The sequence below is a fragment of the Acinonyx jubatus genome, chromosome A2 (genome assembly GCF_027475565.1).
Source record: "Acinonyx jubatus isolate Ajub_Pintada_27869175 chromosome A2, VMU_Ajub_asm_v1.0, whole genome shotgun sequence".
NCBI classification, from domain to species: domain Eukaryota; kingdom Metazoa; phylum Chordata; class Mammalia; order Carnivora; family Felidae; genus Acinonyx; species Acinonyx jubatus.
The window spans coordinates 140562336-140589569 of NC_069383.1; the positions used below are offsets into that span (position 1 = coordinate 140562336).

Sequence of the window (27234 nt, forward strand, 5' to 3'; positions counted from 1 at the left end):
TAATGTTAGCCATTCTGACAGGTGTGAGGTGGTATCTCCTTGTGGTTTTGATTTGTATTTCCCAGAGGATGAGTGATGTTGAGCATTTTTTCATGTGTCAGTTGGCCATCTGGATGTCTTCTTTGGAGAAGCAGCTATTCATGTCTTTTGCTCATTTCTTCACTGGATTATTTATTTTTTGGGTGTTGAGTTTGAGAAGTTCTTGATAGATTTTGGATACTAACCCTTTATCTGATATGTTTTTTGCAAATATCTTCTCCCATTCTGTTGGTTGCCTTTCAGTTTTGCTGATTGTTTCCTTTGCTGTGCAGAAGCTTTTTATTTTGATGAGGTCCCAGTAGTTAATTTTTGCTTTTGTTCCCCTTGCCTCTGGAGACGGGTTGAGTAAGAAGTTGCTGTGGCCAAGGTCAAAGAGGTTGTTGCCTGCTTTCTCCTCAAGGCTTTTGATGGCTTCCTGTCTTATGGTTAGGTCTTTCATCCATTTTGAGTTTCTTTTTGTGTGTGGTGTAAGAAAGTGGTCTAGGATCATTTTTCTGCATGTCGCTGTCCAGTTTTCCCAGCACTATTTGCTGAAGAGACTGTTTTTATTCCATTAGATATTCTTCCTGGTTTGTCAAAGATTAGTTGGCCATATGTTTGTGGGTCCATTTCTGAGTTCTGTTTTCTGTTCCATTAATCTGAGTGTTCTTGTGGCAGTACTATACTGTCTTGATGATTACAGCTTTGTAATACAGCTTGGAGTCCTCCAAATGTTGTTAATTTAAATTTTCTCTCTTTTTTTTTTCCTAATTTGCCGAGTAAGGAACTTAGTTACAGTTCATTGTTCACATTTAGCTTATATGATCCTTTTAAAATCTATCCTCATGATATTCTCATTTCTTTTCTTTTTTCTTTTTTTTTAAGTTTATTTAAATATTTTGAGAGAGAGAGAGAGAGAGAGTGAGTTTATTTAAATATTTTGGTGTGTGACAAGAGGAGGGGCAGAGAGACAGGGAGAGATAGAGAATCCCAAGCAAGCTCTGTGCTGTCAGTGTGGAGCCCAACTTGGGGCTTGAACTCACAAACTGCAAGATCATGACCTGAGAAGAAACCAAGAGTTGGATGCTTGACAGACTGAGCCACCCAGGCACCCCTCTCCTTTCTTTTCTTATCACCACCGTCACATCATCATCATCTCTATCACCGTGGCATAGTGTCATCATCTCTGGAAGTCATCTTGAGATGGAAGATAAATAAACTGTCCCATATCACTAGTAGCATCACTATATTTTTCCTTGCTATTTTTTCTTACTCTTCCCAGCCTCTTAATGTTGGAAGTTCTTAGGGCTCAGTCATTGGCCCTTTTCTCTATCTACCTTAACTCTCTTGATGATCTCATCAGTCTCATCAAAAATATAGATGAGTTTATACATGATTATATGCTGGCAAGTCCCAGATCTTTAACTGGTATCCCAGACTTCTCTAGCCAGTCCCAAGATTCATATATACAACCTCCTACTTGTAACCTTTCCTTGGATATCTAACTACGTGGCAAACTCAAAATTCACTCTCCCATTGCCATCGCCCTGGTCCACGTTAAATCATCTTTTACATGGATTTCTACAAAAAGGTCCTAATGGGTTTCCCTGTGTCTACCTTTGCCCCTACCTTCATCCCATCGTCTGTTAAAAATAGAGCAACTAGAAAAATTAAGTCAGATCATGTTACTCCTCTCGTCAAAGTTCTGCAAAGCCTTCATGTTTTACTCAGATAAAAAGTTTACATAGCACTCCATAATCTGGCTCCTCTTTATCCCTCTAACTTCACTTGAACTTTTCTTTATTTCTCTGACCTTGCCTCCACCTTCTCTTGCCCCTCACAGCGGATGCCCCAGCCATACTGCCCCCCATTCTCATTTCTTAAGCCCTCCTGCCTGAGGGCCTGTGCTTCAGCTATTACCCCTGCCTACTGTTCTCTTCACTTACATATGCTCTTGTCTCATATCCTCCCCTCCTAAAATCTTTGTTCAAATTATCACCATATCCAGGAAGCCTTCCCTGAGCATCTTGCTTGATACCCCCACTGGTTCTGATTCTTATCCTGCTCTAATTTCCCTATTTTCTGTATCATTTATTACCCCTTAACATACCATATAATTAAATCGTTATTGAGATATAAATAACATATAGCATTGTATTAGGTTCAGGAGTACAACATAATGATTTGATATTTGTATACATTGCAAAATGATCACCACAATAAGTCTAGTTGACATCCATTACCACACATAATGGCAAGATTTTTTTCTCGTGGTAAGAACTTTTAAAATCTACTCTTAGCAACTTTCAAATATACAGTATGGTACTATAGTCACCATGCTGTACGTTGCATCCCCAGAGCGTATTTACTTTATCACTGGAAGTTTGTACAAAGGATATTTGTTTAGGGGCGCCTGGGTGGCGCAGTCGGTTAAGCGTCCGACTTCAGCCAGGTCACGATCTCGCGGTCCGGGAGTTCGAGCCCCGCGTCAGGCTCTGGGCTGATGGCTCGGAGCCCGGAGCCTGTTTCCGATTCTGTGTCTCCCTCTCTCTCTGCCCCTCCCCCGTTCATGCTCTGTCTCTCTCTGTCCCAAAAATAAATAAACGTTGAAAAAAAAAGGATATTTGTTTAATTTATTGATATATCATAATCACTAACAATGATGTAGATACTAAACAGTGTAGATGCTAAATAAGTATTTGTAAATGAATATAGAAAGTCAATAAGGAATTTCATATATGTACTTTTTGTTAATTCCTTCTAATCCTATTTTCCTTATATTCTTTCATCATGAGAGTTTTTAGGACCCTACTCCTACTATTACATGGAGTTAATATTTTTTCCCTTTTAAAATATGGACGCCTGGGTGGCTCAGTGGGTTAAGCATCCAACTCTTAATCTCGGCTCAGGTCACCATCTCACGGTTGGTGAGCTCACAAGGTCAAGCTCCTTGTGAGGCTCTATGCTGACAGTGCGAAGCCTGCTTGGGATTCTCTCATCTCCCTCTCTCTGTCCCTCTCCTGCTCATGCTCTCTCTCTCTCTGTCAAAATAAATAAGTAAAATTTAATAAAATAAACTCCACAGCAAAGGACTGTGATAGTTGATGATTACATATTTACTGGTAAATGGCAAAATCACAGAATAAAGACCGTGTAATGATTTGGTGGTGTTGTTCACTGTTGTATCTCCATGACTATAACTGAGCCTGACATATGCTAGGTCATTAAGACTTGTTGAGTATAGAGTTTGTTTCCTCTCCAGCCTCCTACTGAGGTACTGTCCATGCAGGCTGCCTATTCTACACTCAGCTCCTTCCAGCCTCTCACCTTCTGTGAGAGGATAAGGAATTATTATTATTATTATTATTATTATTATTATTATTATTATTTGATATGGAATGCTTCAGGGTGCCTGGCTGGCTCAGTTGGAAGAGCACAGAACTCTTGATCTCGGGGTCATGAGTTCAAGACACATGTTGGGTGTAGAGATTTACTAAATAAATAAATAACTTAAAAAATATGGAACACTGCACAAATTTGCATGTCATCCGTGCACAGGGGCCATGCTAATCTGCTCTGTATCGTTCCAGTTTTAGTATATGTGCTGCCGAAGTGAGCACGATAATGATTTTTTCTTTCTTTTTTTCTTTTTTTTAAAAAAATGTTTATTTTTAAGAGAGAGAGACAGAGTGCTAGCGGGGGGGAGGGGGTGGGGGGGGGTGGGCAGAGAGAGAAGGAGACACAGAATCCAAAGCAGAGGCTCCAGGCTCTGAGCTGTGAGTACAGAGCCTGATGTGAGACTTGAACTCCCGAGCTGTGAGATCGAGGTTGGACGCCTAACTGACTGAGGCACCCAGGTGCTCAATAATGAATTTTTAATAAAGCTAAATTTATTCACTTTGAGAGTATGTCCTTTCTATTTCATAGGTGTTAAAAATTCATTTATTTAACAAATACTTATTGAGCACCTGTTATGTTATACCAAGTTCCAATGAATGCTGGGGAATATCATGGTAAGCAAAAACACATGATGGTGATAAAAACTGGAAAGTCAAAAACAAAGTCCTTACTAATCAAAATGAAAAGTTGGATAATATGGGTGCCTTAGTTGGTTAAGCATCGGGCTTCAGCTCAGGTCATGACCTCCTGGTTGGTGAGTTTGAGCCCTGCATTGCGCTCTCAACTGACAGTGTGGAGCCCTCTTCAGATCCTCTGTCTCCTTCTCTCTCTGCACTTCCCCTGCTCTCCCTCTCTCAAAAGTAAATAAACATTTAAAAAAAGGAAAAGTTGGATAATCTATGATCTTCCAATTTAAAAAATTACCTAATTAAATTATTATTTGCAAAAAAATGTAGACATGACTGTCATACAAATATAAAAATAAACATGTGTCGGGCACCTTGGTGGCTCAATCGGTTAAGCGTCTGACTTCGGCTCAGGTCTTGATCTCACAGTCTGTGAGTTCGAGGCCCGCATTGGGCTGCTGACAGGTCAGAGCCTGGGGCCTGCTTTGGATTCTGTGTTTCCCTCTCTCTCTGCCCCTCCCCCACGCATACTCTGTCTCTGTCTCTCTCAAAAACAAACACTAAAAAAATTTAGAAAAATAAACGTGTCAAATATTTTATTCTATTTATTAATTAATGAGAGAACCAGTTAGGTGGTAAGTCTGGTTCAAAGAGCATTTCAGGAGCTGAGTATTTGTGGGCAATTTAGTAAAGGAATGTTAAAAAAAGATTGCTAGTATTGATATAAAGCTGGTTAATGTCATACAGAATAAACCAAATAAACATATTTGGACTTACCTTTTTTTCAGATAGAATTATTTGCACCTCTACTGGACAAAAAAATGCAAGTTATAATTTTACAATGTCTGGACTTTGAATAATAAACAATGAGTTGAACATAATACAGTCTTTAGTTACATTTTTCTCAGGTGGCCCTGTACCTGAGATGGCATTGAAAGGACACACCACCTACCTTTTTTTTTTTTTTTTTGCTCCCCCTCGTCACACAAGTTTTAAATAATTTTTATTAACACCTGTTGTGAAACCAAAAATTGGGGGAACCCGTGCCTTATAATATGGTGCTGGAAACAAAGTTAGTGTTGGGTAATGTTGTTTGATTGCTTTCAACTTGAAAAAAATATATTCTTATGTACTTATAACTTTATCATTAGCTTACAGTTTGTTACTAGCTTGTATTTTTTCAATAGATTATTGAGATATAATCCACATATCATAACATTTACTCTTTCAAGCATACAGTTCAGTGGCTTCTTAGAATATTCACAGTTTTGCAACCATCACCACTATCTAATTTTAGAACATCTTCATTATACCAGAAAGTTAGCCTGTAGCTAATAGCAGTCACTCCCCATTTCCTCCTCCTCCAAGACAATGGCAACTACTAATCCACTTTCTGTCTCTATGGATTTATCTATCCCAGACATTTCATATAAATGGAATCATATTATATGTGGCCTTTGTGACTGACTTCTCTCACTTAGCATGTCTTCATTGTTCTTCTGTGTTGTAACATGTATCGTTAATTCTTTTTAAGTTTATTTATTTATTTTGAGAGTGAGGGAGATGTGGGGGTTGCAAAGAGAGAGGGAGAGAGAGAGAATGCCAAGCAGGCTCTGTGCTGTCAGTGCAGAGCCTGACCCACGGCTCAAACTTACGAACCATGAGATCATGACCTGAGCCCAAACCAAGAGTCAGAGGCTTAACCAAGTGAGCCATCCAGGCACCCCCCATTCTTTTTATTGATGAATAATATTTTACTGTATGGATGTACCACACTTTGTTTATCCATTCATCAGTTGATGGACATTTGCATTGTTGCACTTTTTAGCTCTTAGGAATAATGTCACTATGATTATGCATGTGCAAGTTTTTACATGGACATATGTTTCACTCCTCTGGAGTATATACATAGGAGTGAAAATTCTATGTTTAACTTTTTGAGGAACTGCCAGACTATATTCCAAAGGGGCTTCACTGTTTTACATTTCCACCAGCAATGCACAGGAGTTCCAATGTGTCCACATCCTGATCAACACTTGTTATTGTCTGTTGTTTTGAGTATAGCCATCCCAGTGGGATAAAGTGGTATCTCATTGTGGTTTGGATTTGTATTTATCTAATGACTAATGATGTTGAACATCTTTTACTGTGCTTATTGGCCATTTTTATATTTTCTTTAAAAATTAAAAAAAAATTATTTATTTTTGAGAGAGTCAGAGACAGAGCATGAGTGGGGCAAGGGCAGAGAGAGAGAGAGGGAGACACAGAATCCAAAGCAGGCTCCAGGCTGAGCCCGATGCAGGGCTTGAACCCACGGACCACGAGATCATGACCTGAGCCGAAGCCAGACACTTAACTGGCTGAGCCACCGAAACACCCTAAAAAATTTTTTTAAAAATTTATTCATTTTTGAGAGTCAGAGAGAGACAGACCATGAGCGGGGGAGGGACAGAAAGAGAGGGAGACACAGAATCCAAAGCAGGCTCCAGGCTCTGAGCTGTCCGCACAGAGCCAGACGCAGGCCCTGAACCCACATACCGTGAGATCACGATGTGAGCTGAAGTAGGACACTTAACCAACTGAGCCACCCAGGCATCCCCGTTTTTATATTTTCTTTGGAAATGCATCTGTTTAAATCCTTTGCCCATTTTTAAATTGAGTGGTTATTTGTCTCTTATTTAATTGTAGTGTTTTTTTTGTATATTCTAGAGATAAGTCCCTTATTAAATACATGATTTAAAAAATTTGGGGGGCGCCTGGGTGGCTTGGTCGGTTAAGTGTCCGACTTCGGCTCAGGTCAGATCTCACGGTCCGTGAGTTCGAGCCCCACGTTGGCCTCTGTGCTGACAGCTCAGAGCCTGGAGCCTGTTTCGGATTCTGTGTCTCCCTCTCTCTCTGCTCCTCCCCTGTTCATGCTCTGTCTCTGTCTGTCTCAAAAAAATAAATAAACGTTAAAAAAATTAAAAAAAAATTTGGGAACCCCTGGGTGGCTCAGTCAGTTGAATGTCTGACTCTTGATTTTGGGCTGGGTCATGGGATCAAGCCCCACATCAGGCTCTGCACTGAACATAGAGCCTGCTTGGGATTCTCTCTTTCTCCCTCTGTTCCTTTCCCCTGCTTACACACATGCTCTCTCTCTCTCTCTACAATGGGGGTGGGGGGGAAGAAAAAAAATTTCTCCCATTTATTCTGTGGATTGTCTTTTATTATTTTATTTTTTTAATATATTTTAAGTATCAGGTTTTATTAAAAAGTACATTTTGATTAATTTATGATCTAGGTAAGCTGTTAAGATATCAGTATACTCTCTGAGGCACCTGGGTGTATAAGTCTATTAGCGTCTGACTCTTGGTTTCAGCTCAGGTCATGATCTCACGGTTTTGTAAGTTCAAGCCCCATGTTGGGCTCTGCTCTGGCACCACAGAGCCTGCTTGGGATTCTCTCTCTCCCTCTGTCTGTGCCCCTCCCTCACTCACGCTGTCTCCCTCTCTCTCAAAATAAATAAACTTAAAAAAATATAAAAAAAGATATCACTATACTCTCTGAAATAATAACTTCATAAATATTTAAAACAATTTTAAAAGCCTTTTTATTTCCTTCACCATTATTGTTTTACAATACACATATCACCTTGTGAATACAAAAAAAAAACCCTCTGGATGATAATTCTGCTACATGTAAAATACAGAATATATATATATATATATACTTCTTTATTCTTAAAAACTATTTTGTTCTCCACACTGGCAAGTATAGAATAGAATACTCCCAAACATACTTATGTTAGGAGTAAAACTTAGAGTTATATGCAGTTTCTTCACAAATATATTTTAAAGAAATAGATCTCTGTTTGTTATTCACCAACAAAATTGTCATGAGAGTGTGGATAATTAATTTATAGCTTTCAAGTTTTAGTTAAGTGATCATTTTCAAAACTCTTTTTAAAAACAAAATATTGATGGCTGTTTTCATTGTGATCTGTGGATTGTCTTTTAGGTTTTTTTGATGATGTGTTTTGAAACACAGAAGTTTTAAATTCTGATGATGTCTCATTTATATATATTCTTTTCTTTTGTTGCTTTTGCTTTTGGAAGACATGAAATCTCTTAAAGATTTTCATTTAGTATGTCTTTAGAAAAATCTTTCTTCCATATTTTCTTTGGATAAGGACAGCCCAGGAATGGCCCCTTTGTGTCTATGATATTGCTGTTCACAGCTTTTGTTGATAGACCTAGCACAAACTTGGGAAGAGTGTTGCGATATGCTGCATCTAGGACAGCAGCTCTTAGCTTTGCCTATCTTAGTTATGCTGTGCATTTTTTACTTGTGTATCATATTCTATTTGTCCCTAATATCTTGGAATTTTTCTGAGAAGTGGAGCAACAATGCAGTATCAACTTATTAAAATACATTTTAAACCTTAGGCACCTGGGGGGCTCAGTCAGTTGAGCATCGGACTTCAGCTCAGGTCATGATCTCACAGTTCCTGAGTTCAAGCACCGCATCAGGCTCACTGCTGTCAGCTGAGTCTCCTTCTGATCCTCTGTCCTCCTCTCTCTCTGCCCATCCCCCCTTCTCTCTCTTTCTCTCTCAAATGAATAAAAATTAAAAAAATTTTTTAAACATTAAAAAAAGGAAGCTGGCATTGCATTGAATCTTTAGATTGACTTGGGAAGATCGCTGTCTTAACAATATTAATTCTTTCAATATGTGAGCAAAGAGTATTTTTATTTGGTCTTCTTTAATTTCATTTAACAAGTATTTGTAATTTTTAGTCTACAAACGTTGCATTTATTTTATCAAATTTACTCTCGAGTATTTTGTATTTCTTGATGCTATTGTACATGAGATTTTTTCCCTTACTTTCAATTTTGGGTTGTTGATTGCTAGTTTATACAAACACAAGTAATTTTTGTATGTTGATGTTGTATCCTGCAATCTTGCTGAACTCATCTATTAGTTTTAACAGTTCTTAAATAAATTCCTTTTTGGGGCACGTGGCTAGCTCAGTTGGTGGAACATATGACTCTTGAGGTCAGGGTTGTAAGTTTGAGCACCATATTGGGTGTAGAGATTACTGAAATATAGAAAAAAAAGAAATGAATTCCATAGAATTTTCTATATACAAGATCGTGTAATCTGTAAATAGAGGTAGTTTTATGTTTTTCTTTCCAATCTAATTGTCTTTTATTTATTTTTCTCACATAATTAGTGGCTTAGATATTGACATTAGAGTCTTACAGTTTAAAATTGTTGTTGTCCAGTTCACACAAATTGGCTTCTGCCTCTCAGAGAGAACACAATGTGGAAAGAGAAATAGGCTGTGAACAACTGGTTGTAGTACGAGGTAGAATAAGGCAATTCATAGGTAGAGGATGGTAGCATCCTCTGAAAGAATAGGGCACGGAGCAGTTAATTTTGTCATTTGGAAAACAGGTAAGGCTTTACTAAGGAGGTGACCAGAAGTGCAAGTATAATTTTGTTGGGCTTTGAATTGGATTGGGAAGAGGAAAAGATAAGTATTCTTTCTTTACCTTTGTTAGCAAATTTTTATTATCCAATACTTGGAGAATATATGTTACATATATGTAAGCTATGAAGAAAATGAACACCCATGAACCCTCCCCTCTTCTTTAAAATTAAAAGATCAGCAATACTCTTGCATCCTTCTATGTGATCCTTCCCTATTTTAAGCCCCTTAATCTCCCTTGAAGATAAGTGTGTCATAAATTCTGTTTGTATTTCTCTTTTTTGTTGTTAATTCACATTTGTATGTAACAATTTATAAAAACATATCATCTGTATGTAGTCTTCTGTGACTTGATTTTCTTCACTTAACATTATGTTTCTAAAACTCATCCATGTCTTGGGAATGACTGTAGTCGTTCATTTTCACTGCTATATATTATTGCTTACTTATCTAATTTATTGATTTTCCTACTTAGAGTCATATGAACAAAAAATCCCTGCCCTCAAAGTACTTACATTTCATATTTCTTCTTCTGTGAAATGTCTATTAATGCCCTTTGACTCTTTTGTTATTTTTGTTACAGTATTTGTTTCCATTGTTTTTGTTGTTAATTTATATATTCTGAATAATAATCCTTTGTCACTTATATAATAATGAATCTATCAGTGTGTGGTATACATCTCTATTTAGATTTTCTTTCACATCTTTTTTTTTTTTAAATAAGTTTTTTATTTTGAGAGACAGTGCAAGTGGCGAAGGGCAGAGAGAGAAGGAAAGAGGGAATCCCAAGCAGGCTCCATGCTGTCAGCACAGAACCCAATGAGGGGCTTGAACTCATCAAACCATGAGGTTATGACCTGAGCCGAAACCAAGAGTCTGACACTTAATCCACTGAGCCACCCAGGTGCCCCAGGTTTTCTTTAACATAGTTTCTCCAAAATAACTTTGCACAGCTTTCATTTAATTTATCCCTAGGTACGGAGGCCTAGGTGGCTTATTTGGAAAAGCATGTGACTCTCGACCTCAGGGTTGTGGGTTCAAGCCCCACATTGGGTGTAGAGATTACTAAAAAAGAAATAAGCTTAAATTTTTTTTCAAAATAATTTATCCTACATACTTTATTTTGTTGTTGCTATCATAAATTCATCTTTTTGTTAATTATGTTTTTTATCTGTGGCTTGTATGCAGTGGTTCTTTTAACTTTCTTTATATTAATTTAATATCCAGTCATTGTACACAGACAACAATTTGCGAACAATGTTAGGGTTTTTTTTTTTCTCATTATACCCTCCAGGTCCATCCATGTTACAAATGGTATGATCTCATTCATTTTTATGTCTGAGTAATATTCCATTGTATATATACACCACATCCTCTTTCTCCATCTATTGATGGATACTTGGGTGCTTCTATATCTTTGCTGTTGTACATAATGCTGCAGTAAACATAGCGGTGCACATATCTTTTTGAATTTGTGTTTTTGTTTTCTTTGGGTAGTTTTGTTTTTTAAATTTCTATTCCCCATATATTTTTTTTTTTAGAGTATCTAAGTTTCTTCACATTTTATTATTTTATAATGCTAACAAGTGCCTTGTATTCTATATATAAAAACTAATTCTAGCCAACCTTGGATTTTAGCTTTTGATGAGTCATATATTGAGCCAAACACAAAGGAAAGATACCAGGAATAGATTTTGTAATTTTATATTCTTGAAAAAGAACCCTTTATATATCATGACTTACTTTAAGGATTCCAGTTAAGATCATTCTTAAAATTTAACTTATCGAATTAATGTTTTTAGTTAAATCTCAGTAACATTTGAATATTGATCAAAATGAATTCCACTCATCATTCTTTTTTTTTGAAGTCACAAAATGATTTTATTAATAACACTTGTGACTTACTTAGTTTTTTTATTAACTAAATAATTAATTTAAAAAATTTTACATCCAAGTTAGTTAGCATATAGTGCAACAATGATTTCAGGAGTAGATTCCAGTGATTCATCCCCTATGTATGACACCCAGTGCTCATCGCACCCATTTAGCCCATCCCCTCATCAACAACCCCTCCAAGCAATCCTCAGTTTGTTCTCTGTATTTAAGAGTCTCTTATGTTTTGTCCCCCTCCTTGTTTTTATATTATTTTTGCTTCCCTTCCCTAATGTTCATCTGTTTTGTACCTTAAATTCCTCATATAAGTGAAGTCGTATATTTGTCTTTCTCTAATTTCACTTAGCATAGTACCCTCTAGTTTCATCCATGTAGTTGTAAATGGCAAGATTTCATTCTTTCTGATGGCTGAGTAATACTCCACTGTATATATATCCCACATCTTCTTTATCCATTCATCTGTTGATGGACATTTGGGCTGTTTCCATACTTTGGCTACTGTCGATAGTGCTGCTGTAAACATTGGGGTGCATCTACCCCTTTGAAACAGCACACCTGTATCCCTCGGATAAACAACTAGTAGTGCAATTGCTGGGTCGTAGGGTAGTTCTATTTTTAATTTTTTGAGGAAACTCCATGCTGTCTTCCAGAGTGGCTGCACTAGTTTGCATTCCCACCAGCAGTGCAAAAGAGATCCTCTTTCTCTGCATCCTTGCCAACATCTGTTGTTGCCTGAGTTGTTAATTTTAGCCGTTCTGACTGGTGTCATCCCCATATCTTTTATGTATGTGTGTATGTATGTATGTATGTATGTATGTATGTATGTTACTTCGCTGGCTGGGACACTCAATACAATGTTGATTAGAAGTAGTAACAATAACTATGCTTATCTTCCTGATTTTAAAGAACATGTCCTAATGTCAACATCAAGAATGATGAACTAAGTGTTTTCACTTGATGTTTCATTTTCACCTCCAAACAGAAGTTACATTTGGCATTTTGGTGCAGGCCATTGCCGCATTTATGTTATGTATGTAGGTGTGCGTATTTATAATTTATGTTATATATTTATATATTTATATATATTACTATAAATATTTATATATTTATGTTGATATATATATATATATATAACAGCTTTGTGTTTCTATAATAATACCACACTTTAATTAGCATAATTTTATCACATACTTTAATATTCTATGGAACATTTACTCCTCTTCTTTTTTGCTCTTATAATTTTCCAGGCTATTTCTAAATGTTTATTTGTGCAGATGAACTTTAGAATCATTTTGTTAGTTTCTCTTCTCCTCCAAATCTAATTAGGATTTTGATTGGACTAATCAAATATGTTAAATAATCTCAAGAAACGTTTATACTATTGAGGCTTCATCTATAAAATCTATGTGTGTGTGTCAGTCAAAAGAGTGACTCATTATTGTTTATACTGTTTATACTTTCACTGTTAGGACTATATCCCTACTGTCTCCATCTTGTGCAATCCAGGAATGAGAGCTCGTCACTGGAAGCAGATATCAGAAATTGTAGGCTATGACTTGACTCCAGACTCTGGAACTACACTGAGAAAAATTTTAAAATTAAACCTTACACCATACTTGGAAAAATTTGAAGTGATAAGTGCAGGTGCAAGCAAGGTAAATATGAAGATCAACTGAAACACTTTATTTGATGAGTTTGTTAATAAAATAATCACAGTTTTTGTTGGGGTTGAGTGTATGGTACTGGATAGCAATGGGAGGAGACGGGGGAACCTGACAGAAGACCGCTCTTCCCCCTCCCCCCACCCCACAAAGTGTGTGCTTCTATATTACTTCTTTGTCCTGAATCCAGGCTAGAAATGGCTCCTTTGACCTCTTCATGTGTGTGTTGGCATTTGATGTGTCTGCATTCTAGCAGAATAAGTACAGTCTTCCAGGGTTCTTAAAATATACAAAGGCATTTCAGACTATAGACTGCAGAAAGGCCACTTCAGAGAAGGTCCAGCAGCTATTTTATTCTGGTGTCTATTTTATTTTATTTTATTTATTTATTTATTTTAAATGTTTTTATTTATTTTTGAGACAGAGAGAGACAGAGCATGAGCAGGGGAGGGGCAGAGAGAGAGGGAGACACAGAATCCGAAGCAGGCTCCAGGCTCTGAGCTGTCAGCACAGAGCCTGATGCGGGGCCGGAACTCACGGACCGTGAGATCATGACCCGAGCTGAAGTCGGACGCTTAACCGACTGAGCCACCCAGGCGCCCCTCTGGTGTCTATTTTAATACTGGCAGTGGTAGTTTTCATAGCAAGTGAATTTTTTAAAACTACACTATTATTCTTTTTTTAATTTTATTTTTATTTTTTTAAATTTACATCCAAATTAGTTAGCATATAGTGATATAATTAGCATATATAGTGATATAGTTAGCATACAATGATTTCAGGAGTAGATTCCTTAGTGCCCCTTACCCATTTAGCCCATCCCCCCTCTCATAACTGCTTCAGTAACCCTCAGTTTGTGCTCCATATTTAGAAGTCTCTTATGTTTTGTCCCCCTCCCTGTTTTTATATTATTTTTGTTTCCCTTCCCTTATGTTTATCTGCAAAACTACTATATTATTCTTAGGAATTTTTTAATTGTTTAAGAAATCTTTTTCAACCTAAAGACAGTTACAGTGTCACCACAGATTATGTTAAGAGAATTACTGTGTAGGGGTGCCTGGGTGGCTCATCGGTTAAGCGTCAGACTTTGGCTCAGGTCATGATCTCACAGTTCGTGGGTTCGAGCCCCGCATTGGGCTCTGTGCTGACAGCTCAGAGCCTGGAGCCTGCTTTGAATTCTGTGTCTCCTGTTTCTGCCCTTCCCCCACTCACACTCTGTCTCTCGCTCTCAAAAAATAAATAAAACATTAAAAAAAAAAAAAGAATTAGTGTGTAATACACTCATCACTGGATTCACCAGGGAAAAGTTGGTACAGTAAATAAGACCTTTCTTCACTAACTCATTCTTTCTTTTCTCCCTTTTAGGAATTTTCACTAGAGAAAGCCATGCATACAATGATAGGAACCTGGGATGATATTGCTTTTCATATAACTCCATATCGTGATACTGGAGTCTCTATTCTTTCTTCAGTAGATGAGATTCAGACTCTCCTTGATGATCAAATTATAAAAACTCAGACAATGAGAGGCTCACCTTTCATCAAACCATTTGAAAAAGAGATCAAGGTATGTCAAATATGATAGTTTCCGGTTATTTATAAAAGCTATAAGCTTGGGGTGCCCAGGTGGCTCAATCAGTTAAGCGTCCGGCTGGATCTCTCAGCTCCAGTCTTGATCTCAGGGTTGTGAGTTCAAGTGCTGTGTTGGGCTCTATGCTGGGTATGGAGGCTACTTAAAAAAAAACAACACCCAAAAACTGTAATCTTATTACATATATATTACTGCGGAAATAAGTCAGTTTGTGGATAGCTTTGGGTGAAATATAGGAACGGATATTTAAAAATTAATGGGGAACCATATAGAACAGATCTGAAACATTAGCACCCACAAGATATGAGTAGCACCCTCACTTCAACAGTTGTGACAAATGTAAATGTCTCTAGACATTGTCAAATGTCCCTTGACGTGGAGGGTGAAATAGTCACCAGGTTGATAACCACTGATATACAGCAGGGTATTACTGGATGCTTTTCAGACTTGGGATGATTCCCTAGAGTTTAGGAGTTTAGTGTAAGTAACTATAGTCATTTCCAATGGTGAGTTCCAATGATTTAGGAAAACTTTGGACTTCCTAGAGTTTTTCTAAGTCCATGTGATACCCATAAGTGACGTTGAGCTGTTTTGCATTGATTTAAAAATAACAGTGAATTTTGTTTATTTATTTATTTATTTATTTATTTATTTATTATTTTAAAATAACAGTGAATTTTAAGTAAATATTCCTTGTTGTAATTTATGGGTTTTCTTTAATGATTGGAATTTAGTACAGTGTGCTTTTCATTAAGGCCTGGGAAGACCGTTTGATTCGAATACAAGAAATGATTGATGAATGGTTAAAAGTACAAGCTCAGTGGCTGTACTTGGAGCCCATCTTTTGTTCTGAGGATATCATGCAACAGATGCCAGAAGAAGGGCATCAGTTTCAGACAGTAGACAGACATTGGAGAGATATCATGAAGTTTTGTAAAAAAGATCCCAAGGTGAAGTGTTTGTTTTCTCTCTTACAAATAAGGAGGACCTTTCATTTTGGCTATTAAAGAAAGCATTTTTGTTGTTTTTTTTTTCTGATTACAAAAACAAAACCTGCTCTTTGAATACAAACTGGAAAGTTCAGAAAAATATAAGAAAGCACAAAGCATTAAAATAATTTTACTTTTCAATTCTTATAATAAACTACTTGTAACTCTAACAGTGGAGCTGACTCACAAATGTACATTTAACTCACTTGACTATGGCACATACTGACTGCTGTTCTTCTCTTGTAAAATGAAATAAGATAGAGAAAGGAGTAGCAGGGAGAGAGAGAGATAGAGAATGAGTATAGGTGATTCACCTGATATTCCACTTAATGACTCTATATTCTTGGGAGTGATAGGAATAAAGAATCTGCAATTTTGGGATGCCTGGGTGGCTTGGTTGGCTGAACATCTGTCCGAATTTTTTTTTTTTAATGTTTATTCAGTTTTGAGAGAGAAAGAGAGACAGAAAGAAAGGTGTTGTGAGCAGGGAAGGGGCAGGGGCAGGGGGACAGAGGGTCTGATGCAGGCTCTGAGCTGTGAGCAGTGAGCCTGATGTGGGGCTCAAACTCAACCATGAGGTCATGACTTGAGCCAAAGTTGGAAGCTTAACCGACTGAGCCATGCAGGTGTCCCAAATGTCCAATTCTTGCTGTCAGCGCAGGTCGAGATCCCAGGATCGTGGGATCAAGCCCCATGTTGGTTTCTATGCTGCAGGGAGCCTACTTAAGATTCTCTATTTCTCAGCTTCTGCCCCTCTCCCCTGCTCACGCACTCTCTCTCTAAAATACTTTTTTTTTAATAAAAAAAAAATTTTCAATTCTCTCAGTTGACCTCACTTGCTATGTGTCTCTCCTGGTAACTATAGCACCTTGTTGAGTGTGATTCTCATGTTGAAAGACAGACTATGTATTTTTCATGCACATAGTATGCATAGTCCATAGATAAGCATCCACTTTTTTAATCTGTCATTCAACTTAAGAAATAACAATTTGTTTCAGTGCTGGGTGAAAATTAGCCATACTGGACTTCTTGAGAGTCAATAGTACACTGAAATTTATGAGTTTTGAGGATTTTGTCTTACACATTGACTTTAGAACCTTTGTGAAACATGATTTGTTATAGACCAGAAGTCAGTATATTTTTTCTGCAGTGGACCAGATGATAAATATTTTAGACTTTGTGAGACAGGCAGTCTTTTTTTGCAAGTACTTAACTCTGCCATTGTAGTAGGGAGAAAGCAGCCTGAGACCATACATAACTGAATGGATGTGTCTGTGCTACAGTCAACTGTTTCTGGACAGTGACATTTTCACATGCCATGAAATATGATTTTTCTCTTAATTCTTTCAAATTTTTTTAAATTTTAAAACATTTTTTAATGTTTATTTATTTTTGAGAGAAAGAGACAGAGCATGAGTGGGAGGGGGCAGAGAGATAGGGAGACACAGAACTGGAAGCAGGCTTCGGGCTCTGAGCTTTCAGCACAGAGCCCGACGCGGGGCTCGAACTCACAAGCGGTGAGATCATGACCTGAGCCGAAGTCAGGTGCTTAACCAACTGAGCCACCCAGGTGCCCCTCTTTCAACCTTAAAAAAAGTTTTTTTTAATGTTCATTTATTTTTGAGAGAGAGAGAGATAGAGAGAGAGAGAGACAGAGTGTGAGCAGGCGAGGGGCAGAGACAGAGACAGAAACCGAAGCAGGCTCCAGTCTCTGAGCTGTCAGCACAGAGCCCGATGCAGGTCTCAAGCTCAAACTGTGAGATCATGACCTGAGCTGAAGTCGGACACTTAACCAACTGAGCCACCCAGGTGTCCCAATTCTTTCAACCTTTTAAAAGTATAAAAATAATTCTTAGTTCACAGGTCATACAAAAACTGGCAGCATAGTGTATTCATATATCAAAACATCAAGTTGTATACCTTAACTATATAAAATTTTTGTCAATTATACCTTATAAAGCTGAAAAAAGAAAAAAGAAAGAAAGAAAGACACTGGCAGCAGGTTGGATTTAGCCCATGGGATACAATTTGCCAACTCATACTGTAGATTAAGTTTATAGTTGATGGTTATAAATGTAAAAATTAAACCACACACCATCCTAACAGACTTTTCCCACATCATTCAGAACAATATAGGAGAAATGAAAATGTGCATGAGAGTCATAACTTCTCATTTGTAACTTGCATCCTTGGATAAGAATATTTATGATTTATTGAATTATAATAGTTATACATTACAAAAAATTTACAATTTTCATAAGCCTTTTGACATTTCTACATTTTTGACATATACTATAGATTAATGCATAGGTCTTATAATTATATCTGGTATGTAAGTGCTGACCTGAACAAATGTGTATCTTTTAGGTCCTTGCTGCTACTTCTTTAACAGGTTTATTGGAAAAATTGCAGAACTGCAATGAACTTTTGGAGAAAATTATGAAAGGGCTCAATGCGTATCTTGAAAAAAAACGGCTTTTCTTCCCTCGGTATGATGGATAATTAATTGTGCTATAATTAAAATTATTTTCTGATATGTGATGAATTAATTATAACTAAAGCATTTGTATTTGCATGTTTTTCTCTAGTTTTTTCTTCTTATCTAATGATGAAATGTTAGAGATTTTGTCAGAGACCAAAGATCCACTAAGAGTTCAGCCTCATTTAAAAAAATGCTTTGAGGGCATTGCTAAACTGGAATTCCTTCCCAATTTGGACATTAAGGCCATGTATAGCTCTGAAGGGGAGCGAGTGAAACTGATTGCACTTATTTCCACGTCTGCAGCGCGAGGTGCTGTGGAAAAGTGGCTCATTCAAGTGGAAGATTTAATGCTCCGGAGTATTCACGATGTGATCGCTGCAGCCAGGCTGGTATGTTTCCTGAGATTTAATGTACACCATATATTCTGTGAATGCTTTCTTTTTAGGAGGTTTTGAATGTGTGCTGGTAAATTAACACTTACAGTTCTTACTGTGTAAAACCATTATTTTTTACTCTTTGTTTCTAACATTATTAAGATAATGATATTAGTTAAGAATTGATAACAGTATATAATTAAGTGCTACAAAAGACAATAGGTGTTATGAGAAAGAATAGGCAAGGTATATATAATTTAGAATATGGAGAGGGGGACGTTTCTAGTGGTAGGTTCTTGGAGGAAGTGAGATTGAAAGTGAGACCCAAAGTAGGAATTCACCAGATAAAGAGAAAGTAGGAGAACATCTAGGTAGTCTGTATACAACCCCTGGGATCAAAAAGAACCTCAGATGGGGGTATTAAATGAATGGTCTACTGCTGTTTACACCTAAACAATTGCTTAGAAACTGGAAGTGAGATGAACAAACATTAAAAGAGGGTATATAATATTTGAAAAAAATGTAACACCTGAGCACTACATGTAATTTACTTATGCTAATCCAATTAACCTAATCTACTATTAATATTGAATAATAAAATTCAGTATATTTCTGTCTTTAGGACCACAAAGGAACAGTTATGTAGTTAAAAAAAGAAGTTATTTAACATTTTTTTCAAATGTTTTTATTTATTTTTGAAGGAGAGAGAGAGACAGAGCATGAGCAGGGGAGGAGCAGAGAGAGAGGGAGACAGAATCCGAAGCAGCCTCCAGGCTCTGAGCTGTCAGCACAGGACCTGATGCAGTGCTCAAACCCACGAACCATGAGATCATGACCTGAGCCGAAGTCGGACGCTTAACTGACTGAGCCACCCAGGCACCCCCCAAAAAGTTATTTTAAAAGGCATTGCAGCTTTATAATCCAGCGACTCACTTTTTATGAGTGAGGTATCCATTTTCCTTCATCCTATAATGCTCATCTTACTACAATGGCTATTGTATTCAGCTTCAGGGTTCCTGAAGATAAATCTTGACTTTTTCTCCCCCTTTTCCATTTGTGATCCCAAACAGATTAAAACACATAGGAAAAAAAAATCAACATTATCCATGAAAGTATTTTCTTTATTAGTACAGAAATATTTTTTCTATGTATCTGGCAATAGCTCATACATTCTTTGAGACTTGTCATTTGTTTTTATTTCTAAACATTCCTAATAAAACACATTTAAGTAATAATATGTTTCTATCCTTATGTTTAACATCATTTTATCTAAGATGGTGTTATTGTATTAAAAATATAGTTTCTGGGGAGTCTGGGTGGCTCAATCGGTTAGGCATCCTACTTCAGCTCGGGTCATGATCTCATAGCTCGTGGATTCGAGCCCTGTTTCGGGCCCTGTGCTGACAGTTCAGAGCCTGGAGCCTGCTTCGGATTCTGTGTCTCCCTGTATCTCTCTGCCCCACCCCTGCTTGCACTCTGTCTCTCTCTCTCAAAATAATAAACATTTAAAAACATTTTTTAAATATAGTTTCCATTAGCATCAACTTCAGATTTTGTTCTGCAGTTATATTTTTTCCATTTATAATTTGAATCTACTATTATCACATGAAGCAGGTTATTGTTTTTAAAGGTTAAACTCTGCCCCACTCCAAATCCATTTTAAAGTATTTTGAACATAAAAATATTAAGAGAAACGAGAGCATGCTTTGAACTCAAAAGCACAGATAGTTAAATTATGTATAATTCAACAAATATATAATTGTTCAAAATATAACTCTAGTCATGTAAGTTTTTAGAAAAACTATGGATAAATCATACAGGGGTTCTAACTACTAATCCAGTTTCCCACTAGATTGTATAGTCTCCTTTTCAATTATACCTGGCATCAATATATATAATCTATTAGACTTATTTTTTTATGGATTAATAAAACCCTTATATTTCATTATAATAGGAGTAGTATGTATTCTATGTAGAAAACTTGACAACTTCTCATAGCAAAGCAACATAAAAATCATAAAGAAATCAATTTCCAGAAGAATCAACAATAAATTCTTCCAGAGACAACTGATTGTTAACATATTAGTGTTCATCTTCCCATTCTTTTATGAATAAAAAAATGATTAAAAAACATAATTAATAACAATTTTTCTTTTAGTCATCTAGAAGTTTTCATGACTATGTGATATTTTAACCTATGAAATGTACCAAATATTTCAGACATTTAGCTTTTTCCCCCCCCTTCCATAATCTTTAAAGTTAGGAATGCATTTTAATTATTCAGGCTTATCCAGAATCTGCAAGAAGAGACTGGGTTCTAGAGTGGCCTGGACAAGTTGTCCTTTGTGTTTCTCAAATGTTCTGGACTTCTGAGACACAAGAAGTTATAAGTGGTGGGACAGAGGTAAAGCTTTTTTTTTTTTTTTTTTAACATAACATCCTTTTCTACTGCTATGTTTCTTAGTTGGCTTATCTATTCTTTGTAACGGCAGTCTTCCCACCAGTTTGTACAGGTAGCATTAAAATTATACAATTCTTTGGGGTGCCTGAGTGGCTCAGTCAGTTAAGCACCCAACTCTTGATTTCAGCTCAGGTCATGACCTCATGGTTCCTGAGTTCAAGCCCCACGTCAGGCTCTGCACTGACAGTGAGAAGCCTGTTTGGGATTCTCTCTCTGGCGCTCCCATGCTTGTGTTCTCTCTCTCTCTCTCTCACTCCTCTCTCTCTCTCTCTCAAAATAAATAAATAAACATTAAGAAATTAAATTTACAATTCTTTGAAAATGTGTTCTTAGTGTTTTATGAAGCTTAGGCAAACTCACTCTGTTCTGTAATTAATTTCTGTATTGAAATATATTATGATGTCAAAATTGTTTTGTAAAAGGGTATATAAAATACAGGTTTTAGCTACTATATACCATTAGTTTAATTGCTTTTTTATTTTGTAGGCATTAAAGAAGTACTATCAGGAACTCCAGAATCAACTGAATGATATTGTAGCGCTGGTAAGGGGAAAACTGTCGAAGCAGACCAGGACTACTCTGGGGGCTTTGGTTACAATTGATGTCCATGCTAGAGACGTGGTCATGGACATGATTGATATGGGTATGTGACTCTTTTCTTTAATATTAAAGGTAAATATTAATAGCTTCTAGAAACAAAGATTTATACTGTACATCTTTTCCTCTCCCCACAAGGTTTGTTTTATGTCATCTTTTCTATAAACTGGAAAACAAATTATTTTAATATTTGCTATTATAAAAAATGATAGAATACCTATTTTTCAAATTATTTTTACATTTCAGGATTGTCTCTTTTACTTTCTTCTTTCTAGGTGTCTCACATGACACAGATTTTCAGTGGCTTGCTCAGCTTCGATATTATTGGGAATATGACAATGCCCGAGTTCGTATCATTAATTGCAATGTAAAATATGCTTATGAATATCTTGGTAATTCACCTCGACTTGTCATTACTCCTCTAACTGACAGGTGTTACAGAACATTGGTATGCATTTAAATTATTTTAATTCATACATTAAAGATTACTTTTTGGTGTGGTGTCATGTTTCCTTGTCCAAATTTAACATGGCTGTCCTCATTTTATTCTTTTATCTGTAATAGTTGAATAGAGCTATCCCTTCCTAATCCCAATTCCCTTTACGTGAAACTATAGCAATGAATATTTACTTCTGGGTGCTTTTGTAGCATACAAGAGTGTTTGGATTCTAATGTTTGAAAATCATGAGTCATTTGGGATAATTAGAAAAAGAAGGTATTAGAGATTTAAAGAGAAAACTGGAGCTTCAGGGAATGGATTTGGTTTTTGTGAGACTCCTGGGAGACATGACAGGAAGATGAATAAAGTCCATCTGGGCCTTAGAACTCCAAGTTAGTTCTTTATTTTTTTTAATTTTTATTTATTTTTGAGAGAGAGAGAGAGAGAGAGAGAGAGAGAGAGTGAGCAGGGGAGGGGCACAGAGAGAGGGAGACACAGAATGTGAAACAGGCTCCAGGCTCTGAGCTGTCAGCACAGAGCCTGACGTGGGGCTTGAACCCATGAACTGTGAGATCATGACCTGAGCTGAAGTCAGAAGCTTAACCGACTGAGCCACCCAGGCACCCCCCATCGCCCCCCCTGCTTTTTTTAATGTTTATTTAGTTTTGACAGTGAGACACAGCATGAGTGGGGAAGGAGCGGAGAGGGCGGGGTGGGGGTGGGGGGGACACACAGAATCCTAGGCAGGCTCCAGGCTCTGAGCTGTCAGCACCGAGCCGGACACAGGGCTCAAGTTCACCAACTGCAAGATCATGACATGAGCCAAAGTTGGACGCTTACCCGACTGAGCTACCCAGGCACCCCTAAAGAGTTAGGTGTGTTGAATAGGAGGGAGAGAGCTGAAATGTAGGGGGTGGTGATAAGGTCTGTGCTTGTTGAGAAGCTTTGGAAGATGAAGTTAGGACTATAAAAAATCCCAAACACCTTGGAATAAGGTTGCTGTGTAAAATACAGGATTCTCAGGTAAATTTGAATTTCAAATAATTTCTTAGTATAAGTGTGTTCCAAATATCATACAGGACATACTTCCACTAAAAAATTATTCATTGTTTATCTGAAATTCAAATTTAACTGGGAATTCTGTATTTTTATTTGCTAAGTCTGGCAACCCTACCTGGAAATTGAGGAGAAGCATCAAGAAACACCAATCCACCTGTGCTGAGTAAGTGAAATTAAAGTATCTTTGACTGAGTTCTCTAGAAGCAGAGATGAAATGGGGGATTCTTGGGTAAATGATTTACTAGGGAATGCTTTCAGTAAAAGCCTGTAGGGAAGTGAGGAAAACAGGGAAAAGTAAAGATGTAGTTTTAACAGATGTACAGATTTAGCCTGATCTCAGGGGGAGCTTTGGAGCATGGATGGCATTATGGGGGTACCCCTCTTTAAGGCAAGGGGCCTGGCTTTTATATCTCCTTATGGCCCTTGGCTATCAGTCACCCCTGGGGTTAGGGGTATGAAAATTGAGAAAGGCAAACCTCACTAAAATGGAGTTGGGAGGCCATGAAGGAGAAGCTCTCAAGCCCTACTACCATTCATCATCAATTGCAAAACCAACAGGAGGAGATGTACTTTACATTCCTGACAGGAAGAAACATGTACTTGATTACCCCAGCAGGAATAAGGATTTTGTTCTTGTCTGGCAAGATCCCAGCCATTGAGAAACTGTCACAACTCAGCCAATGAAAAGCCACTACACTTGGAACTCCCAGTTTCCTCCAATGGACTTCTTGTTTATAGTGGCCCCTCCCAAAGCCCCCCTTTCCTCTATAAAAGAGCATTCCTCTCCTCTGTTTCCTAGGGTTGCCTATGGTTTTGCAGCAGTTTGTGTGTCGAGAATTGCAATTGTCTGCTGTTTCCATGTAAACCCATTTTTTTTTTTTTTTTTTGCTGGTAAACTGACAGGTTTACTTTGAAAGGTAAAGCTCTCAGGTGAGGAAGCTTTCAGGTATTTGCTGATAAGGTAGCTCCTATTAGTCAAGGGCAATTTTCAGGAGAAAAGGACAGTTGTGAGCTATTTGTAGCTGATTCAGCAATTGAAAGATAGAGACAATGGCTGGTAAAGGCTGCCAATGCAGCTATGATACAATATTCCACCAAACCACCTATTTTCTTGGAAAGCTGCTTGAGGGCAGGGACCATGTCTGTCTTGGTTTCTACTCTAGTAGTGAACAAGTACATGGTCAATCCCTAAATATTTGTTGTGTAAATGAATCTCAATCTTCTGTGTCCTATGCGGGACCTTGGTGAAATCAGAAGCTGTGAATATTTGTGGAAGCTCACAGCTTCCAGTTGTAAGATCAGAATCCCATTAAATTTGTATATAACATTAGACATTGAAAAATTTGTAAGCATTTTCTTGAAATAATGAAGGAAAAACCTGAGGTTTCCAGCAATCAAGTTAATGGACGTTAATGGTATAGCATTTATTACAAACTTAAGGTGGGTAAAATATTGATATAGCCTTTATTTAATCAAAAATTTTATTTTTATTTTATTATTAAATTATTAATTTTTAAAAAATGTTTATTTTTGAGAGAGAGAGAGAGTGCAAGCCGGGGAGGGGCAGAGAGAGAGGGAAACAGAATCTGAAGCAGGCTCCAGGCTGTGAGCTATCAGCACAGAGCCCGATGTCAGGCTTGAACTTATGGACTGTGAGATCATGACCTGAGCCAAAGTCAGATGCTTAACCAACCGAGACACCCAGGAGCCCCTTAAATTGTTTTTTAACAGATCTTTCTTTTTAGAGAAGTTTCAGTTTCATAGCAAAATTAGTACAGCAAAAGAAAGTACAGAGAGTTCCCACATATCCCTTACCTCCTCATATGTACAGCTTTAGTCCTTTAACCCTATTTTTTTTTAAAGGAGTTAAATTTTACAAACTCTTATACTAGTTTTCTTGAAATAAACCCCATAGTTGGAGTTGACTATAATTTATATGCTTCTAAAAATTTCCAACCATTGTTGTAGTCCTTTTGGGGAAGAATTCAAGAAGAATTCAGTTACTGCTGATATTGTTCTTAAGGGGCTTAAAGACTAATTGGGAGAAAAAAAACAACGTACAAAATTAATGTAAGGCAAGGTAGACAGTGATCCTACTGGTAAGAGAAGTACAAAACAGTGTTGTAGGAATGGAGAAAGTGGAGAACTTACCAAGAGTGAAATGCCATAGCCAGGGTGAATTATAGACAAAGTTATATGACAGGTATTGTGTCTCTTCCAATTGATGGGCTCCCATTTACAACACTCATTTTCAGGTGTTGACTTTTGGCAGCTAGCCATGGAGATTGTTATTAATGATCTCCACAACAATCTCTAGTTAAACCTTTCTGACCAAATGTTAATACCTCAAGGCTAGATTCTTTTTGTTTTTAAAGGCAAATGGGATACCCATGGCATACTATAATACAAGGAGATTTTGATACATTTTTACTTTTTCTGGAACTGCTTTTTCCTTATGCAGCTGAAAAATTGCATAGTAAAAATTAACTGAACAGTATGATTGTATTAGTGCCTCTTTGAGGCTACACAAATAAGACTCAATCCATTTTCTAAGCAATCGTCTATTATATAGTTATTTTTTTTTGTCCAGTTATGCAAGGATTTCTTTCACAATGTATGTTTCTTTTCAGATAGGTGCCTTCTATTTAAACCTTGGAGGAGCTCCAGAGGGGCCAGCAGGCACAGGAAAAACTGAAACTACCAAGGACTTGGCTAAAGCTCTTGCTGTCCAATGTGTGGTGTTCAACTGTTCAGATGGGCTAGATTATCTAGCCATGGGAAAGGTAAAGTTTCATATTAAATGTTACAAATCTATAGCTATGTCCAACTGGATAAACTGAACATTTAAACATTATGTGAATATGGTTTATGCATTGCTTGAACTTCAGTTATAGAGGTAAACACATTCTTTTTTTTTTTTAAGGGTTTTATTTATTTATTTATTTATTTTTAGAAAAATAAAAATTGTGACCAGTAAATTTTAAAAATTAATTAGTTAATTAATTTTTAAATTTACATCCAAGTTACCATATAGCACAACAATGAATTCAGGAGTAGATTCCAGTGATTCATCCTCTATGTATAACACCCAGTGCTCATCCCAAGTGTCTTCCTTAAAGTCCCTTACCCATTTAGCCCATCGCCCCTCCCACAAACCCCTCTGCCCTCTATAAGACGTTCTTTTTATCTGAAGGGATCATTAGTCTTCATTTTCAGTTTTGACTTAAAAGATTAAATATTTGTTTAACAGATGATGCCCCGTCATATGAAAACTCATCTCCTTTTTTCTTGTCCTTAGTTTTTTAAAGGATTGGCTTCTTCTGGTGCTTGGGCTTGCTTTGATGAATTTAATCGAATTGAGTTGGAAGTGTTGTCAGTGGTAGCTCAACAGATCCTTTGCATTCAGAGAGCCATTCAACAGAAACTGGATGTGTTTATTTTTGAAGGGACAGAACTTAAGCTCAATCCAAACTGTTTTGTAGCTATCACGATGAATCCTGGCTATGCAGGACGTTCTGAATTGCCAGACAATCTTAAGGTAATATTTTATAAGAATATAAATTTGTTAATCAAAAATAACAGCATAATCCACTCAAAATGGTGTGATTTTCCCACATGTATTTGTAAATCTCCCCTTTGCCTCTTACAATAGCTGTAAGGTAAACCTCTAAAAACATTTTTTGGGTGTCTAACACATATTAAAGTATGTGAAACCATTAGAACACTACTGAGGAAAAGAAAACCACAGAGATAGTGAAATCTTGTTGCATTGGGGGAATAAACATGAATATCACTGCATTCTATTGGGGTGCTTGTGCTCATCTTTTAAAAAAAATGGTTTCCTTTAAAAAATAATATATTTCGTTCATTATATACTTCAGGTTCTTTTTAGAACAGTGGCTATGATGGTTCCAAACTATGCCCTCATAGCAGAAATCTCCCTCTACTCCTATGGATTTTTGAATGCAAAACCTCTGTCCGTGAAGATCGTGATGACCTACAGGCTTTGCTCAGAGCAGCTCTCCTCACAGTTTCATTACGACTATGGAATGCGAGCAGTAAAAGCGGTTTTAGTGGCTGCTGGAAACCTTAAACTAAAATTTCCAAATGAAAATGAAGATATACTTGTAAGTATTAAATATATACACCGTGAAAGCTTCAGTAGAAGATCTTTTT

General features: G+C 37.0%; 1 protein-coding gene and 1 non-coding gene across 8 annotated transcripts in view; one reads left to right on the plus strand and one right to left on the minus strand.

Moving 5' to 3' along the window:
* The window catches only part of DNAH12 (dynein axonemal heavy chain 12), a 210157-nt gene that overhangs the window by 38473 nt on the left and 144450 nt on the right, over positions 1 to 27234 (plus strand). For all 7 annotated transcript variants that reach the window (XR_008297110.1, XM_053219197.1, XM_053219193.1 and 4 more), the window contains 11 exons: positions 12876 to 13061; positions 14433 to 14633; positions 15413 to 15607; positions 18014 to 18135; positions 18235 to 18517; positions 20787 to 20906; positions 21450 to 21606; positions 21836 to 22008; positions 25689 to 25841; positions 26357 to 26596; positions 26940 to 27185. Coding sequence is in view for 6 of the 7 variants with exons in the window: in XM_053219197.1 (XP_053075172.1) it covers positions 12876 to 13061; positions 14433 to 14633; positions 15413 to 15607; positions 18014 to 18135; positions 18235 to 18517; positions 20787 to 20906; positions 21450 to 21606; positions 21836 to 22008; positions 25689 to 25841; positions 26357 to 26596; positions 26940 to 27185 (2076 nt within the window). In the remaining variant the exon portion in view is untranslated. The remainder of the gene's footprint in view (positions 1 to 12875; positions 13062 to 14432; positions 14634 to 15412; positions 15608 to 18013; positions 18136 to 18234; positions 18518 to 20786; positions 20907 to 21449; positions 21607 to 21835; positions 22009 to 25688; positions 25842 to 26356; positions 26597 to 26939; positions 27186 to 27234) is intronic.
* On the minus strand, positions 3532 to 3638 carry LOC113593609 (U6 spliceosomal RNA). The gene has a single exon (XR_003413889.1). It is a non-coding gene; the product is annotated as a U6 spliceosomal RNA (small nuclear RNA).